The 20706-nt window shown below is 42.6% G+C and overlaps 1 protein-coding gene across 1 annotated transcript in view; it reads right to left on the bottom strand.

Annotated features, from left to right (window-relative positions):
* LOC124795032 (isoleucine--tRNA ligase, mitochondrial) overlaps window positions 1–20706 on the bottom strand; it is a 103224-nt gene that overhangs the window by 53197 nt on the left and 29321 nt on the right. Inside the window, exon 4 of the mRNA XM_047258809.1 lies at window positions 381–529. Within this exon, the coding sequence (XP_047114765.1) occupies window positions 381–529 (149 nt within the window). The remainder of the gene's footprint in view (window positions 1–380; window positions 530–20706) is intronic.

The raw sequence follows: 20706 nt of genomic DNA, 5'->3' as shown, positions 1-20706 counted from the left end.
CATTACTTCATTAGCTGCTGATGAGAGTGTGTACTGTGCAACAATCTGATGTTACAAATCAACAGTACAAGGATCATTTTCACAATGTGCCTAGCTTCACTCTTATCTAATGGAGATGTAGTCTTATACCTAAAAGACACAACACACAAATGCTGTGACAATGTGCATATATGTCAGGTGATTTTTAAGTTTTGACTCAAGTTAAAGCATACCGTTTCCCCTTGATAATGGCCATACAAGCAAAACTGTAATAGTGAGAAGTTCAAATAAAGAATTTTATGGTCAAAGGTGGCCACGATGCCTTTTACAAAATTTCACATGACTATGAACAACATTTACGAGTACTTAAACAATAATTTATACACTATGTAATAACATACCTTCTCAAACATATCGTAAAATTTCTTAATCTGGTTTTTCACATATTTCTTGTCAAATGTGTGATAAGAATGGTCCCAATCACCCATTACTCCCCATGATTTAAAAGTTGTCTTCTGATTTGCAATAGCAGCTTCAGCAAATTTCCGTGCTGAAATGAGATAATATATACTCAAATGCTGCTCTTATTGTCAGCATAAATAACTTCAGTGAATAAAGAACTTTTAGTGATTTCCACAAACTATCTAGAGAAGAAAAAAATTTTGCAAATAAAAAAAAAATAACATGCACTATTTTCTTCTGAAAACAGAAATTCTTTCTCATATTTTCACAGCAAAATTGTACAAATTTCTCACTGCATTTCTGCAGAAGTTTTGTCACTTACAAAGAGGATGCACAGTAACTTCCCCGTTTTCAGCTTCTGGCACTGCACACAATAATGTCTGCTGGTGTTCAAAAGTTTATCATGGAAATATGCAACTTATTGTCAACAACTGAACTAATAGAACAACATCACAAAGTGTCAAGCAAAAGGAAATAATGCAAGATTAGTGCTTAATGCCCTACTGACAACAAGGTCACTAGAGATGGGGTACATGTTTGGACTGGGAAGGGGGAACAGCTGTATCTTTTGAAAGCAGTCATCCCAGCATTCACCTAGATCAATTTTAGGAAATCATGGTACTGCATCTGCTTGGGACTATAAAATGGTTCAAATGGCTCTGAGCACTATGGGACGTAACAGCTATGGTCATCAGTCCCCTATAACTTTTTTTTTTTTTTGGTCATCAGTCTACTGACTGGTTTGATGCGGCCCGCCACGAATTCCTTTCCTGTGCTAACCTCTTCATCTCAGAGTAGCACTTGCAACCTACGTCCTCAATTATTTGCTTGACGTATTCCAATCTCTGTCTTCCTCTGCAGTTTTTGCCCTCTACAGCTCCCTCTAGTACCATGGAAGCCATTCCCTCATGTCTTAGCAGATGTCCTATAACCCTGTCCCTTCTCCTTATCAATGTTTTCCACATATTCCTTTCCTCTCCGATTCTGTGTAGAACCTCCTCATTCCTTAGAACTACTTAAACCTAACTAACCTAAGGACATCACACAACACCCAATCATCACAAGGCAGAGAAAATCCCTGACCCCGCTGGGAGCTTGGGACTATACTGCTCTGCATACCAGGCCAGTATTGTGGGCTGCTGGTGGCTCTCCAGAAAGATGCAAGTAAACAGCTCACATCAATACAAGTCACTGAACTGTTTACATGCCTAGTCTCAAACAGCTCAGATTGCTTACCTTGTAGCTTCACATAGCCTCTGAGGTGTCCAGTGGTGCCAACCTCACCAGTAGGCAGCATGCCTACTGTGGCAGAGAGCAGGCACCACTTCCTTACACCAAGTGACATGCCTATTCAGCACCAGGTAGGTAGCCGCCCCCTCCTCCCCCACCCCCCTCCACAGGTGACTTTTAGGCCAATGCAGAACCATGCTGTGGTCAGTTACCACTCCAGGCTTCACACTGGCTGCACCAGCAGCCACCAATCGAAGGCATTAGCCTTATTGCAAGCACCTGTTGCCGATGCTATGCAGGACTGCTATCTGCCTTTCTCAGGTGCCACATCTGACCACACGTTTTCCCATTCACCAGCGATCACTGTCATCAAGCCCTCGCCTCCGACAACTACCGACGCCCAACATCAGCAACTATCAACATCCATCATCGAGCCATCGCCTCAGACATCCGCCACTGCCCAGCATCCCAGAAGTACCGTCATCCCACCAGCAGTTATTGTCGTCAACCTATGACTCCAACACATGCAGAAATACAATGTCTCTGAAGCCTGTTGTTCTCGAGGACATACTCTGAATGTCAGGTTGGATCCTGCCATCAATCATCCCTGACCCCCCCCCCCCCCCCCCCGCTCTGCCTCCTACCACCACTCATGGACCTCATTGTGTAGGCATATCACAGGCAACATCTTGGAGAGACATTACTGCTTTTAGTTTAGCTGTGTGAACATTCATCCATGGACATTGTATCTGAATTCTCTTTCTTGTATCGATGATAAACAGTTGTTTCCACACTTGTGCATTTCACTGGTAGTCCACAGCACCCCTTAGCCTCAGACAAAACACATGGAAAACATAAACCTGGATGGTCTGGTGGAGATTTGAACTGCAGTCCTCCCAAATACTAGTGCACCGTCTACATCTAGATCTGACCTTACATTCCACAAAACACTCATAGTGTTTGGCAGAAGGTAATTTGGATACCAGTGTCACTTCCCCTTTTCCTGTCCCAGTCATGAACAGTTTGCGGGAAGAATAATTGTTGGTAAGCCTCCATGTGAGCTCAAAGTTCTCTGATTTGATCTTCCTGGTCTTTTCATGAGACACATGTAACAGGAAGAAATATATTGGTTGACTGTTCCAGGAACATACGCTCTTTTAACAATTAACCATACCATGATGCAGAATGCCTCACTTGCAGTGTCTGCGACTCCAGTTGGCTGAGCATCACTGTGACACTCTTGCGCTTACTAAATGAACATGTAATGAAATAATCTGTTCTTCCTTGGATCTTCTCTATTTCCTCTACCAATCCTATCTGGTATAGATCCCAGACTGATGAGCAGTACTTGAGTATTGGTCGAATGAGTGTTTTGCAATCTACCTCCTTTGCTCATAGTCTACATTTCCAAAGATTCTTGCAATGAAACACACTCTGGCATCTGCCTAACCCGCAATCAATTTTATGTGGTTGTTTCATCATTTCACATCGCTCCATACACACACACACACACACACACACACACACACACACACACACAGACACACAGACACACAGAGAGAGAGAGAGAGAGAGAGAGAGAGAGAGAGAGAGAGAGAGAGAGAGAGATGCTTTATGGAAATAATTGTTTTGCAAACATGTAATCATACTACAATACTGAGTCTTTCTGTTTATATACGTGCAATATGTTACATTTGTTTTTGTTGAAGGTCAACTGCAACTTGCTACAACAAGCGTCAATACTCTGAAAGTCCTCCTGCATTTTGCTACACTCCTCCAGCTTTGCAACTTCTCTGTACACCATACCATTGGCTAAAAACCTCATGGATCTTCTGACTTTATCCACAACATCATTTATCTATACGTATCATTAAAAGTAATGGTCCTATAAAGATCCTTGGGGTGAGATGGAAGTTACTTTTACAACTGAAGATTTTTCCCTATTGAGAAGGCCACACTACGTTCTGTTTGCTAGAAATTCTTCAATCCCCTCTCATAATTGGACTGACGTTCCATATGCTTGTAATTTGTTCATTAGTCAGCCTTCCAGAAGTCAAGAAACAGGGCATCAATTTGTCCGCCTGTATCTACTGGTCTCGTGGATGAACAGAGAAAGCTGGGTTTCACAAGATCGTCTTACTGCGCCACTTCTCTCAGTCAATAACAGGCTACACAATGTGAATTTTCATATAGTTAACAGTACATGGTTACCATGTGAAAAACCTTTCTATTATCAAAAAATTATTCTTAAAAAATTCAACTGATATTCAAAGTATGTGAATGCTACAAAGAATTTAATTTGACATGTAGCATCCAAAGTATTGAAATAATTTAGTAAATGTGACAGGTAACAAATGAATATTGGTGGGCATACTGGGTATGCTATCCCTCTCTCTTGCACGTCGTGTATTTCACCTGTTTTCTTTTTTTTTTTTTTAACCTTATCCTACAGGGCAAGTCGAAGTTAGAAGGAGGTACAATAGTGGATACCGTAACATGTGCTGACAATGGGTGCAATAAAGCTCCCACTAGAGCTCCTATGTACCATTAAGGTTAGAATTCGCTTTTCCTTGGTATTAAGATGTTATAAACTTGTGATCAATGACACAAATGTGGTAGGGAAGCTAGACAATCTGAAAATGGAAATGCAAAGGATCAATCTAGAAGTAGTAGGTGTCGGTGAAGTTAAATGGTAAGACGACAAGGATTTATGGTCAGATGAATATAGGGCAATATCAACAGCAGCAGGAAATGGTATAACAGGAGTAGGATTCATTGTGAATAGGAAGGTAGGGCAGAGGGTGTGTTACTGTGAACAGTTCAGTGGTAGGGTTGTTCTTATCAGAATTGACAGCAAACCAACACAATGATAGTTCAGGCTGCAAGCTGAAGATGAAGAGATAGAAGAGAAAGCATTTGAGGATATTCAAAGGGTAACACAGTAAATAAAGGGATATGAAAATCTAATAGTCATGGGGGACTTGAACGCAGTTGCAGGGGAAAGAGTAGAGGAAAAGGTTATACGAGAATATGGGCTTGGAATATGGAATGACAGAGGTGAAAGGCTAATTGAGTTCTGTAATAAACTTCAGCTAGTAATAGCGAATACTCTGTTCTAGAATTGAAAGAGGAAGAGGTACACTTGGAATAGGGGTGTTACAGGAAGATCTAAAATTACATCATGGTCAGCCAGATATTCTGAAATCAGATACTGGATTCCCTTGGGTAACAGAAGAAATACTTCAGTTGATCGATGCAAGAAGGAAGTACAAAAATGTGTAGGGAAATTCAGGAATACAGAAATACAAGTTGCTGAGGAATGAAATAAGTAGGAAGTGCAGGGAAACTAAGATGAAATGGCTGCACGAAAAATGAAACAAAATCAAAAAAGAAATGATTGTCGGAAGGACTAACTCAGCTTATAGGAAAGTCAAAATAACCTTTGGTGAAATTAACAGCAAGGGTGGTAACATTAAGAGAGCAATGGGAATTCCATTCTTAAATGCAGAGGAGAGAGTGGAGATCTGGAAAGAGTATGCTGATGGCCTCTATGAGTGAGAAGATTTGTCTGATGTGGCAGAAGAAGAAACAGGAGTCGATTTACAAGAGATAGGAGATCCAGTGTTAGAATCAGAATTTAAGAGAGCTTTGAAGGACTTGAGATAAAATATGGCAGAAGGGGTAGACAACCATCCATCAGAATTTCTAAAATCAATGGGGGAAGTGGCAACAAAACAACTATTCATGTTAGTGTGTAGAATGTATGGGTCTGGCGACATAACATCTCACTTTCAGAGAAATATCATCCAAACAATTCCTAAGACTGCAAGAGCTGACAAGTGCAAGAATTACCGCACAATCAGCTTAACATCGCATGCATCCAAGCTGCGGACAAGAATAACATATAGAAGAATGGAAAAGAAAATTGAAGATGTGTTGGATGACCATCAGTTTGGCTTTAGGAAAGGTAAAGGTACCAGAGAGGCAATTCAGGTGTTGCAGTTGATAACAGAAGCATGACTACAGAAAAATCAAGACACGTTCATAGGATTTGTTGTGCTGGAAAAAGCATTTTACAATATAATATGGTGCAAGATGTTCAAAATTTTGAGAAAAATACAGGTAAGGTACAGGGAGAGATGGGTAATATCAAGAGCCATGAAGGAATAATAAGACTGGATGACCAAGATTGAAATGTTCAGATTAAAAAGGGTGTAAGACAGGAATGTAGTCTTTCACCCCTACTGTTTGATCTGTGCATTGAAGAAGCAATGATGGAAATAAAAGAAAGGTTCAGCAGTAGAAATAAAATTCACGGTGAAAGGACATCAGTGATACAATTTACTGATTACATTGGTATCCTGGATGAAAATGAAGAAGAATTACAGGATCTGCTGAATCGGATGAACAGTGTAACAAGTACAGAATATGGATTGAGAGTAACTGAGGAAAGATGAAAGTAATGAGAAGTAGCAGAAATGAGAAGAGCAAGAAGCTTAACATCAGGGTTGATGATCAGAAAGTAGATGAAGTTATGGAATTCTACTACATAGGCAGCGAAATAACCAATGACAGACAGACCAAGGGGGACATCAAAAGCAGACTAGCACTGGCAAAAAGGACATTCCTGGTCAAGAGAAGTGTACTAGCATCAAACATAGGACTTAATTTGAGGAACAAATTTCTGAGAACATACATCTGGAGCACAGCATTGTATGGTAGTGAAACATGGACTGTGGAAAAACTAGAATAGAAGATAATTGAAGCATGTGAGATGTGGTGTTACAGATAAACATTGAAAATTAAGTGGACTGATAAGATACGGAATGAAGAGGTTCTGCGCTGAATTGGAGAAGAAAGGAATATGTGGAAAACACCGACAAGGAGAAAGGACAGGATGATAGGACATCTGTTAAGAGATCAGGGAATGACTTCCATGGTAATAGAGGGAGCTGTATAGGGCAAAAACTGTAGAAGACAGAGACTGAAATGCATTCAGAAAATAATTGAGGACACAAGTTGCAACAAGTGCTGCTCTGAGATGAAGAGGATGGCACAGGAAAGGAATTCATGGTGTGCTGCATCAAACCAGTCAGATGACTGAAGACTAAAAAAAAGATCAACGGCTATCCTAAAAGAAAGTCTTTAGCCTGAAGATATAGAACATATTGATGAATTGGGAAGGTCTGACCACTCACAATTATCATGTGTTCTCTCACAAGAACAATTTCTTGGTTTAACTCAAGTGGGCAATGCTATGCAGGACATGAAAAGCTGTGATGGGATTGATCTTATGGTGGCATAATAATACACGAGTACTGACAGCCCAGTCATTGGTATAATTAATTTCTTTGATTGTTCATTCGTCATTATTAGAAGGGCATTCTGTTAGCAAAATGGTGAATGGCCTTTCAGATCTGGATGCACAAATTTTAAGTCTAAAAGATTTTTGTGCTGCAACACATGTTAAATATAGTTACCAACTTTTTAGGAAAGCTGATCCAGTTGCTGTAGAGACTTTTGTAAACCTTATCAAGGAACAAGAGTGGCAAGATGTTTATAGTGCTGATACAGTAGACGATAAATATAGTTCTTTCCTCAAGACTTTTCTCGTGCTCTTTGAAAGTTGCTTTCCGTTAGAACGTTCAAAACAGGGTACTAGCACAAATAGACAGCCTGGGTGGCTGACTAAAGGTATAAGAATATCTTGTAGAACAAAGTGGCAATTATATCAAAATGTTAGAAACAGTCACAATCTAAATGCAATAGCCCATTACAAACAGTATTGTAAGGTGCTTAAAAAAGTTATTAGGAAGGCAACAAGTATGTGGTATGCAGATAGAATAGCTAAGTCTCAGGATAAAATTAAAACCATATGGTCAGTCGTAAAGGAAGTGGCTGGTCTGCAGAGACAGGTCGAGGATATAGAATCAGTGCGTAGTGGGAATGTCCGTGTTACTGATAAGTCGCATATACATACAGTATTTAATAATCACTTTCTGAATATAGCAGGTGAACTAAATAGAAACCTAGTCCCAACAGGGAATCATATAGCGCTCGTAGAAAAAAGTGTTCCGAGACTGTTACCTGAAATGCTCCTCCATGATACTGACAAGAGGGAGATTGAGATAATAATTAAATCACTAAAGACCAAGAACTCTCATGGATATGATGGGGTATTTAGCAGAATACTGAAGTATTGTTCCATGTATGTTAGCCCAGTACTTAGCCATATCTGTAACTTTTCCTTTAGGAGTGGTTGGTTTCCTGACGGATTAAAGTACTCGGTAGTGAAGCCACTTTATAAAAATGGAGACAGGGATATTGTTGATAATTATAGACCTATTTCTATGCTATCGGTGTTTGCTAAAGTTATCGAGAGGGTTGTATGTACAAGGTTACTGCAGCATTTAAATTCACATAATTTGCTGTCAAATGTACAGTTTGGTTTTAGAAATGGCTTAACAACTGAAAATGCTATAGTCTCTTTTCTCTGTGAGGTTTTGGACGGATTAAATAAAAGGTTGCGAACGTTAGGTGTTTTCTTTGATTCAACGAAGGCTTTTGACTGTGTTGACCACAAAATATTACTGCAGAAGTTGGAACATTATGGAGTAAGGGGAGTAGCTTACAATTGGTTCGCCTCTTACTTTAAGAACAGAAAGCAGAAGGTAATTCTCCGCAATATTGAGAGTGGTAATGATGTTCAGTCCCAATGGGGCACTGTTAAATGGGGCGTTCCCCAAGGATCGGTTCTGGGGCCACTGCTGTTTCTTATTTATATAAATGATATGCCTTCTAGTATTACAGGTGATTCAAAAATATTTCTGTTTGCTGATGACACCAGCTTGGTAGTGAAGGATCTTGTGTGTAATATTGAAACATTATCAAATAATGTAGTTCATGAAATAAGTTCGTGGCTTGTGGAAAATAATTTGATGCTAAATCACACTAAGACTCAGTTTTTACAGTTTCTAAATCACAATTCAACATGAACTGATATTTTAATCAGACAGAATGGGCATGTTATAAGCGAGACGGAACAGTTCAAGTTCCTAGGCGTACGGATAGATAGTAAGCTGTTGTGGAAAGCCCATGTTCAGGATCTTGTTCAGAAACTAAATGCCGCTTTATTTACCATTAGAACAGTATCTGAAATAAGTGACATTTCAACACGAAAAGTAGTCTACTTCGCATATTTTCATACGCTTATGTCATATGGTATTATTTTTTGGGGTAATTCTTCTGATTCAAAAAGGGTATTTTTGGCTCAAAAACGGGCTGTTCGAGCTATGTGTGGTGTAAGTTCGAAAACCTCTTGTCGATCCCTATTCAACAGTCTGGGAATTTTGACATTGCCCTCACAGTATATATTTTCTTTAATGTCGTTTGTTGTTAGCAATATTAGCTTATTCCCAAGAGTTAGCAGCTTTCACTCAGTTAATACTAGGCAGAAATCAAATCTGCATGTGGAATGCACTTCCTTGACTCTTGTGCAGAAAGGAGTGCAGTATTCTGCTGCATCCATTTTCAATAAGCTACCACAAGAACTCAAAAATCTTAGCAGTAGCCCAAACACTTTTAAGTCTAAGCTGAAGAGTTTCCTCATGACTCACTCCTTCTACTCTGTTGAGGAGCTCCTGGAAGAGCTAAAAAATTAAGCAAATTCCAGTGTTATATTCTTGATTTTCTTTATTTAAACTAACGACGTGTCGCCTGAATGTTTCTTATATTTCATTTTATCTGTTTCTACAATCTACAACTGAGTATGTTTCTTATATTTCATTTTATCTGTTTCTACAATCGTGTTGTAATTTCATGTATTGACTCGTTCCATGACCATGGAGACTTCTCCTTAATGTGGTCCCATGGAACAATAAATAAATAAATAAATAAATAAATAAATAAATTGTGTGTTAGGCGTGTCACCAATATGATTACTACAGAGTAATGGAAATGAAACCTTAAGGGAGACCATTATCTGTGTAATGAAACATTTCATTGCTGAACAGCAAGATGTCAGTGTCCAAGGTGCACATTATTTCTGCAGACGATCATGTTGCTATCATCGTGTGTGCTGATGAACTGACTGGTTAGGAGCTGAGGCAGCACTTTCATAACCCCCATCCCTCTGACGTGCTGCTCTTTTCACAGTCCACAACCAGGGATGGCTGCGTGTCCAGTATCTCTTCCTCCTCCTCCCATAACAAAATCACACTTTCCATGTTTTGTGACAAGGAATATGTGCGGTGGCATCTCCGCTGCTCCTCCACCTGTCCCCAAAGTCAGTTCACTGTGGAATATATCCTTCTTCTGATTGTAGGTTCTCAGTCCTTACCAAGGATGTAGCCACTATCGTGACTGTTCAGCGGTTTCCTTACTCAAATCTTAACAGATTCTTTAATGACAAGTTAAGACATCTGTGTCAGTATCTTAGGATGGTCGTCATCCTTTCTGTGCAATACCAATAGGCAATGTTCCATGATTACTGGCTTGATAAGCTACTGCATTCTGGTGTACCATTGGTGTTGTCACCAACAACCTTTAGCAGTATGCACCATCTAATATATATATGTCATGCCACAATGGGAGCATATCTGATTTCTGTGATCCAAGTTAATCTAAATACAAAACCAAGCAGTGCTGTGTTTCAGCTGGTGGGTGTAGAACTATCTTCACTTAGCATTTCCAGAGAATTCATCCTAGAATGGTTACACAGAGTGGCAAATTCAGATAGCCTTACATCCTATACCAAAGGTACAACCAGTGAAAACAGAACAAGAATCTCAGGACGAAATGGCCACTGTGTTTATTCCATTCTGTGGCATGTTATGTGGAAAGACAGAATGAATTCTCTGGACACACTAAGTAGTTAGTTTCATGTTCCATGAATCATTTCCATAATAAACCATAATTATGTGGAATGAGTCATTTTACATTTACAACACAAATTATTTTGTAAATATGCTACATGCTGGTCAAGTTTTTGTTTTATTTATAATTATTAAATACAATAATATAAACTCTTCTATGGAACTGAAGGAGTTGTCAAGGAGAAACTTTTTCAGGTTGTCTTCAAATTTTATTTTGGTGTCTGTCAGACATTTTATATCACTGGGTGAATGATCAAATATTTTAGGTGCAGTACTGTGCACCTGCCTTATGCAAACAAAGATCATCCTTCACAGACCCTAACATTAGATGGTTGTCAAAAAGACACATTTAACATCATACTTTGGCAATATACAACCAATCATTGTGGCAATGTTCCCTGAGTACGGCAAATGGGCTATAGACTTTGGAGCCACCTCAGTATTATCATCACTGACCTGGTGCACAGTAGGTTGATAGAGCAATACACATCTGATCTATCTTTCACTATAACCAAAGTATGGAAAATCCAGGATGGAATAATGACAATATTATGAATGGCAGTCTGGCCTCAGCAGCCACAGACTGTGATCGTGTGTGCGTGTGAGTTGCATGTGTGTGTGTGTGTGTGTGTGTGTGTGTGTGTGTGTGTGTGTGTGTGTGTGTGTGTGTGTTTCTGGAACTGTTCCGCAAACCAAGGTTTTACACTCCCTTAGCACTTACTTGCTGCACCTTCGCTTTGAAAATGACTGGGTGTGTACCTGTAGGAGAAACTCAGGTCTCACATTGTTTTTCTGTAAGGGGAGGAAATTTATCACTGCTTGCACAGGTTGAACAAACTTCACAGCATTAGAATAAGACTGCAATGTGCATTGTCGTTTTCACTGATGTTTCATGATACAAATGTTGTTCCAACATTTGCCAAAGTTGTGCATCATATTAATTCTCCTACTGCCAATCACATCAAGCAAAGATCTGGCCTAGCTCTTGTTCATGGAAGGATTCATTACACTCATGGCATCTAGATTTCGTTTCCAAGCGATTGTTTTGGCTTCATTTAATGATTGTTTCAAAAATTTTGGCTTTTTCTTGGGATTGGCTGGACAGTGCTTTATGGTCGCAATCTGACTGGGAATTTCATTCTTTAACTGTTCGGCATTTGGCAAAGTTTAAACGTTTCCATGGCTCAGAGTCTAATACTGTATCTTGACATTCTATGATAAATCTCATGGTGAAAAGTTTTGATGACACAGCTTTATCCGCACTAGGGAAATGTTTGAATTTTACACCAGTGGCCAAGCACTTGGCAGTGGTTGACTTCATTAGTTCTGTTGAAAAGGCCATTTTTAAACTACCTTTTGATGCTGCAGAGGAGTCTAGGATGGAGGCATGTTGTGTATTGACTGGGGCACGTCCACTCAGAGTAATATGACAGCAAAGGAGTGGACTGCTTTAAATTCACTTAAAGTTGACCCAGATATTGTTATTTTACCTACAGCCAAGGGCAATGCTATTAGTGTTTTGGACAAGCAAGATTACATTCAAAAGACACAGTGTTTGCTATCTGATTCAGAATATTGCAGGATGGTGCTGATCCCACGAAAGGTGTTGAGAGAGAGACCAACAGTGACTTCCAGAAAAGTTCCTTATTGCATAAGACTATCAAGAGTCTTAACACTTATTGTACTGTTTCTATGTTATATGCCTTCCAAAGGTCCACAAGGAATGGGTTCCCCTTAGGTCGATTGTAACATTGGTGCTCTCATGTATCGTGAAGCAAAACACCTTCTAATCTATATATGATTGAACTGAAGGAGAAGGGTGGATAAAGGGAAGGGAAGGAATTAATTATGTCAGCTGCATTGGGACATTGTGCAGAATCAATGGTGATGAGTGAAAATGTGTGCTGGACCGGGATTCGAACCTGGGATCACTTGTTTACTAGGCAGTTGCATTAACCAATGTGCCACCCAGGACACTCTGTTTATTGCAAATGCATAGAATATCTCAGCATGTCTCATGGCCAACTCACATTCCCACCGAGTGCCATCTATCTGCAGTCCTTGTCCATTACCTCCATGCTTGCCACTCTGAGAATCCTGCAGGCGATTGGATGAACTTGTGCATCCCCACTGAAGAAGTTGGATCCACTGCCCATCTAGGCATATCAGTTATATGAATGCGTGGTATGTGTTCTTTCGAACATGTCCAAAATAGCAGACACTACACATTCATATAATCATGTATCTTGCAATCTGTTGAATCCACTAATAGGTTGGTGTGAGCATAACATTAAGAACACAGGAGAGTTCTTATGTTGATTATAAGAAATGTGTTTGAATAGCTCTGATACTCCAGCCACTTTTGATCTGGTCTCTCTCTCTTCACCCTCATTCCTCTGACTGATTCATTAAAGTGAAATTAGGTTAGGTTTGGTGTTGAATTAACAACCCTATTTAGACATATTGACTTCCATTCTTATTCAATGGCAAGTACTATGAGCAGACAGGTGGAGTTGCACTGGGAAGCTCGTTGTCACATATAGCTGCAATTTGTTTATGGAACACTTCAAGGAACATGACTTGGAGTTAGCGGCTTTGAATCCTGCATGTTTCTTTCAGATATGTACATGATATTTTTGTTGTTTGGCCTCATGGCAGTTAGAATTTGAACATCTTTTTAGAACACCTGAATCAAGTGACCCCGATATTTGTGCCATGATGGAAGTGGAAAAGGATGGCTGCCCTCCATTTCTTTATATTTTGGTCAGTAGAAAGACTGATAGTACATTGGAGCATGCCACTTACGGGAAGCCTACTCACACCGACTTGTATCTATAGGCTGATAGTTGTCACCATTCGGTTCAGTGTGAAGGGGTACTTCGCACCTTGGTTCACAGGACCCACTCACCTCGGACCCTGAGAGTTTGTCAACTGAGTTAGCCCATCTTGAGGCCACCTTCCGCCAGAATGGTTAAAGCGAAAGGCACATCACATATGTGTTGCAATATCAACCAACCATGCACCAGGTGTGTGATAATAATACCGAAGTGGCACCAAGGTCTATGGCTTTTCTGCCTTACTCAGGGAACATTTCCACCAGGATTGGTCATATTTTGCAGAAATATTAAGTTAAATAAGTTTTTTGACTGCCAGCTAAGATTAGGGTTCTTTTAGCTTCCTCAAAAGATGATCTTGGGTTGTGAAATGTGGATTTTTACGGTATTCCATGTAGTTGTGGCATGTCATATATTGTTCAAACTACCAGGACTGTGGAGGACTGATGTACCGAGTATAAGTGACACACACGACTACAACAGCTGACCATGCACTGAAGTGCCAAAGAAACTGGTATAGGCATGCATATTCAAATACAGAGATATGTAAACAGGCGGAATACAGCACTGCAGTCAGCAATGCCTGTTTAAGACAACAAGCATGTAACACAGTTGTTAGATCAGTTACTGCTGCCACAATGGCAGGTTAAAAAGATTTAAGTGAGTTTGAACATGGTGTTACAGTTGGTGCATGGGCGATGGGACACAGCATCTCTGAGATAGCGATGAAGTGGGGATTTTCCCATATGACCATTTCATGAGTGTACCACGAATATCAGGAACCCTGTAAAACGTTGAATCTCCAACATTGCAGCAGCCAGAAAAAGATCGTGCAAGAACAGGACCAATGATGACCGAACAGAATCGTTCAACATGGCAGAAGTGCAACCCTTCAACAAATTGCTCCAAATTTCAATGCTGGGTCATCAACAAGTGTCAGCATGCGAACCATTCAACGAAATATCATCAATATGGGCTTTCAGTGACTTCCATTCATCTGCACTGATACTTCAAGAAGAACAATGAAAACACAGTCCCATTCTGTCTGCAGTTTCATCACAAACGATGTTTATCTTTCTTCCATCTACAGCTTCAATGATAAATTTCTTGTGGTTGGAAGCAATTTCTAGGAATACAAAAAAGAGTTATCACACAACACTTTTGACACAACAGCCACAAGATGATCATAAGTTTCAGTAGCTCTAGAAGTTACTTGGGCAGCAAAGTTGACATAGGCCTGATTTTACAATTTCATTTTATCCACTATGACATAAGCTTACAATGATAAAAATTAATGGTTTCATTATACCCTACAAATTTTTATTTACTTCGTGTAAGACATATTAAGGCACTTGATTACCATCATCAGATAAGTTTTCCGACTGTATTGTGACACTTTAAGTGTGATGCTTCATGTGTGTGAACTGCTGCAATGTGTTGACCGTAATGCTACGCAAGAACATGAAAGTTTTACAGTTTCTCAGTTTCTGATCTTTTATAGTTAGTCGCAAACAAGAAAGTAATGGTAATCAGGAAACATTAAGTGAACTGTGAAAGAGATGACAGCATGAGCGTTTCTGTATAAGAGGATGTACAAAATTTTGTAACTACAATCACTTCTCCATTTTCAGTATATGGAGAAAAAACACACACCATAATTTTTGTGTGTTCACGCTACATTAAAGTCACCACTAAAATGCAGCAGCTCACACACATGGTATCAAGCATAACACTTAAAACATGCACTTTACAATGGGGCTTATTTACCAAAATGAATTGCACATAGGATAAAGTAAAAAAGAAATCATGACTGGTAGCAGAAAATATTTTAATAAGTACGAATACTGGTATGAAGCTACTAATTTTGAGAATAAGGGTCTGGTACGTCAATAGTACATCTAGTATATGCATTTTTTGTGCACTGTGAAACTAACTTTCCACATTTCTTCACAGATCTTATATGATCAACGGCACTGCAGATTGTGACAAGTACCACATAAAAAACCTGAGAAGTAACATAGGAAACATCAATTATGTATGCAGTATGCTCCTGTTGTATGTAGGTGATTTTTGTATTTCTCAATTTAGAGACCCAAGGCAAGATAAACTGGTTATTATGATGTACAGCGTGTAAACAACGTGTACCCATATGCACAAAAAAATGAATATTCTAGATTGTGTATCTCTCACTTTGATAACTTCGTTTGCAAAATTTAAGGAGTACCAAAAGCAAATAGGAGTCTTATGTCTGCACTTTAAATTCCCTACCAAAGAGATGCGCACAAAAATTGTCTGTTCTGTGCATAAGAGTTAGTGAACTAAACCTAATGGCTGATTTTCCTGTTATTTTTAACATGCACGATAATCTGAGGCCTCAAAAGCAAATAATCTACCTCAAAAATATTTGGCACACAAAGTCCTCATGCATAGTATCTTTTTTCAAGAATTCAGTTATCCATGACAATATGGCTCGATTTTCCAAATTTCCTAATGGAATGTTTGAGGCCTCAACAGCTTTTTTCCAAAACTGTTCTTGTCTTGTGTTGTTCTTTTACCACTGTTCAAGCTTTCAACAACTAATGATTGACTGCATTGAGAAGCAGCAGCATTTTCTCACTGGTGAAGAGTGCTTCTCTGATTTTATGTGTCTCTCAGCATTGTCTTTTTTTCCCACCCCACTCCACAATTGCAAAACCTACACAATGCTATTTTCACGTCTGTAGCATATAAGTCCTAACTAGCATACCACTAAGGACTTTCATGTGATACAAAGTATTGTGGACCATATCTAACAACACTACAGAATATAGATAGAACCAACAAGGTGTTAGAAGTGGAACTGAACTGGATTATAGGTTGGTTGGTTTGTGGGATTAAAGGGACCAGACTGCTATGGTCTTTGGTCCCGTTTCCCAAATACTAAAAACACCCACAGATAATAAAAACGATGAACAGAATAGATCACAGACGACACAGAACAAGAGAAACTTAGACAAAGACCACACAAACGAACTAAAATCACACAGATGTTGACGGTGGTTGGCCGACCATAGAAATAAAAAAGGAAAAGCCAACCACTTAGAAACACATTAAAAAATCAGTTTAAAATCGTAGGCCAAAGGCCAGAGTCAACACAAAACAATAAAATAAAACAGAAACACTCAGATTAAATGATAAAAACCCCCTGCCCGAATAAAACGTAAAACTACGTCAGCCATAGCAGAGTCATCTGTTAAAATGGCAGGGAGCGTGTCAGGAAGTGCGAACGACTGCCTGAGCACAGCTAAAAGTGGACAGTCCAATAAAATGTGGGCCACTGTCAAAATGGAGCCGCAGTGACATAAAGGTGGGTCCTCACGTCGCAATATATGGCCGTGCGTCATCCATGTATGCCCAATGCGCAGCCGGCAGAGGACAACAGACTCCTTGCGAGAGACCCGCAAGGAGGAGCGCCACACACCGGTAGGCTCCTTGATGGCCTGAAGTTTGTTTTGTGAAGGCAGGGCGCACCATTCAGTGTCCCAAAGGTCTAGAATTGTGCTGCATAGGAATGCCCGCAAATCTGTCTCCGGGAGGCCAATGTCCAGAGATGGTGTACTGGTGGCCTCTTTCGCCAGGCGGTCAACATTCTCATTGCCGGATATCCCAACATGGCCCGGGGTCCACACGAAGATCACAGAGCGGCCGCAACAGGCAAGAGTACGCAGGGACTCCTGGATAGCCATCACCAGACAGGAACGAGGGATACAATGGTCGAGAGCTCGTAAACCGCTCAGGGAATCGCTACAGATAACGAAAGACTCACCTGAGCAGGAGCGGATATACTCTAGGGCACGAAAGATGGCGACCAGCTCAGCAGTGTAAACGCTGCAGCCAGCCGACAAGGAACGTTGTTCGGAATGGTCCCCTAGAGTTAGCGCATAACCGACACGACCAGCAACCACCGAACCGTTAGTGTAAACAAAGCCAGAGCCCTGATACGTTGCGAGGATGGAAAGAAAGTGGCGGCGGAAAGCCTCCGGAGGGACTGAGTCCTTCGGGACCTGTGCCAGTTCCAGCTGAAGGCGAGGGCGAGGCACACACCACGGGGGTGTATGCAGAGATGCCCGGAAAGGAGGCGGAAGAGGATAAGCCCCAAGCCCGGAGAGAAGCTCTCGGACGCGGACCGCGATCGTATATCCAGCCCTGGGCCTGCGTTCTGGAAGATGGATGTGCGACTGTGGGAATAGTAGCCGATAGTTAGCATGCCCGGGCAAGCTGAAAACATGGGCAGCTTAAGAAGCCAGCAAACGTTGGTGGCGTAATCGCAGTGGAGGGACACCCGCCTCCACAAGTATGCTGTCCACTGGGCTGGTCCGGAAATCACCAGTGGCAAAGCGTATCCTGCTGTGGAGGATTGGGTCCAGTACCCGCAATGCAGATGGGGATGCTGAGCCATAAGCCAGGCTCCCACAATCCAGACGGGACTGGATTAACGCCTGGTAGAGCCGTAATAGGGTAGATCGGTCGGCACCCCAGTGGGTGTGGCTCAAGCATCTCAGAGCGTTGAGATGCCGCCAACACACCTGTTTAAGCTGCCGAATATGAGGCAGCCAAGTAAACCGGGCATCAAAAACTACACCCAAAAACCTGTGGGTCTCCACCACAGCAAGGAGTGCGTCGGCAAGATAAAGCCGCGGCTCAGGATGGACTGTTCGACGCCGGCAGAAATGCATAACATGGGTCTTGGCAGCCGAAAACTGAAAACCATGCGCTACATTCCAAGACTGCGCCTTGCGGATAGTGCCCTGTAGCTGACGTTCAACAGCTGAACGCCAGTAGAGCTGTAGTAAAGGCAGAAGTCGTCAGCATACAGGGAAGCGGAGACAGAATTTCCCACCGCTGCAGCGAGACCGTTTATGGCTATTAAAAACAGGCAGACACTGAGGACTGATCCCTGTGGTACCCCGTTCTCCTGGACTCGGGAGGAACTATGAGAGGCTGCGACTTGCACACGGAAGGTACGATACGACAGAAAATTGCGGATAAAGATCAGCAGAGGGCCCCGAAGACCCCATCCATGAAGTGTAGAAAGGATGTGATGACGCCATGTCGTATCGTACGCCTTCTGCATGTCGAAAAAGACAGCGACCAGGTGCTGACGGCGGGCAAAGGCAGTACGGATGGCCGACTCCAGACTCACCAGATTGTCGGTGGCGGAGTGGCCTTTACAGAACCCACCCTGAGAGGGAGCCAGAAGGCCCCGAGACTCCAGTACCCAATTCAAGCGCCGGCTCACCATCCGTTCGAGAAGCTTGCAAAGAACGTTGGTGAGGCTAATGGGGCAGTAGCTGTCCACCTCCAAAGGGCTCTTGCCCGGTTTCAAAACGGGGATGACAATGCTTTCCCGCCAATGCGACGGAAACTCACCCTCGACCCAGAGACGGTTGTAAAGGTCGAGGAGGCGTCGCTTGCAGTCCACTGAAAGGTGTTTCAGCATCTGACAGTGAATGCAATCTGGCCCAGGAGCGGTATCAGGGCAAGCGGCAAGGGCACTGTGAAATTCCCACTCACTGAATGGAGCGTTGTAAGATTCAGAATGGTGGGTGCGAAAAGAAAGGCTCCGACGTTCCATCCGCTCTTTAATGGAGCGGAAGGCCAGTGGGTAATTGGAAGAAGCGGAACTAAGAGCAAAATGCTCTGCCAAGCTGTTGGCTATTTCATCGGAGTCTGTACAAACTGCTCCATTCAGGGAGAGCGCAGGGACGCTGACAGGGGTCCGATAGCCATAGAGGCGTCGGATCTCGGCCCAGACCTGCGATGGAGAGACATGGAGGCCAATGGTGGACACATACCGCTCCCAGGACTCCTGCTTGCTTTGGCATGCAGCCGTTTGAAAGTGATGAGGTGTTCAATGCAGGGATGATGCTTGTGACGCTGGAGCACCCGCTGGCGATCTTTTATCGCTTCAGCGATCTCGGGCGACCACCAAGGCACAGTCCGCCGCCGAGGGGACCCAGAAGAACTGGGAACGGCAGATTCTGCGGCAGTAACGATGCTGGTGGTGACTGAGTGAACCACCGCATCAATGTCGTCATTAGAGAGAGGCTCAATAGCGGCAATGGAGGAGAACAAGTCCCAGTCAGCCTTATTCAGAGCCCATCTGCTGGGACGCCGAGAAGAGTGACGTTGTGGCAGTGACAGAAGGATCGGAAAGTGGTCACTGCCACACAAGTCGTCATGCACACTCCATTGGACAGATGGTAAGAGGCGAGGGCTACAGATCGAAAGGTCGATGGTGGAGTACGTGCCATGCGCCACGCTGAAGTGTGTGAAGGAACCATCATTTAAAAGTGAAAGATCGATCTGTGCCAATAAATGCTCAATGGTGGCGCCTCGACCTGTTGCCACTGACCCACCCCACAGAGGGTTGTGGGCGTTGAAGTCACCCAGTAACAAGAAAGGTGGCGGCAATTGGGCTATCAGCGCAGCCAGGACATGCTGCGAGACATCACCATCCGGTGGAAGGTAAAGACTGCACACGGTAACAGCCTGTGGCATCCACACCCGAACAGCGACAGCCTCTAAAGGCATTTGGAGAGGGACAGACTCGCTGTGCAGAGTGTGAAGGATGTAGAGGCAGACGCCACCAGACACCCTTTCATAAGATGCCCGGTTCTTATAATAACCCCGATAGCCACGGAGGGCGGGGGTTCGCATTGCTGGAAGAGCAATGCAGAAGAAAGGGTGAAGGCTGATAAGTTGTCGGAGCTCAGCTAGATGGTGGAAGAAACCGCTGCAGTTCCACTGGAAGATGATATTGTCCATGGCTGAGAAAGGCGTGAAGGGACTGGGAAGGCAATTTACGCCGCTAGTTCACTCACTGCCACCGATTCAGTACCTGTGCGAGTGACACCCATGGTGTCTGAGGGACCGGCGAGATCAAGGTCCTCAGCGGACGCCAGAATCTCGACCTCATCCTCAGACGCAGAGCTCGAAGGGTGCAGTGGGGTCGGCGCCACCGCAAGTTCTTTGGCCTTAGAGGTCTTGCACTTGAACTTCTCTCGCTGAACCTTGGGTTTCACCGGCTGGGAAGGCCTCACCGAATCAGTCTCCGGGACGGAGGAGGATCGCGAAGCCCTACAACCAGCCACTGGTGGGGACTCATGCCACTGTTGGGCGTCATCCTTCCCGCTGGTGGAAGCCTGGGAAGGGAGGGTCCCAAGGGAACCCTTACGGGAGAGAGCAGCCAAAGAAGTGAGACACTTCTCCGGCTGAGAAGCGGGGACGGACGTCCCCGATGTGTGGGAGGATGTTGCTCCTGAGGCAGGTGGTGCAGGAGCGACCGG

This window comes from Schistocerca piceifrons, chromosome 4 (genome assembly GCF_021461385.2).
Source record: "Schistocerca piceifrons isolate TAMUIC-IGC-003096 chromosome 4, iqSchPice1.1, whole genome shotgun sequence".
Lineage (NCBI taxonomy): Eukaryota > Metazoa > Arthropoda > Insecta > Orthoptera > Acrididae > Schistocerca > Schistocerca piceifrons.
This window is presented reverse-complemented; position numbering and strand designations above follow the sequence as displayed.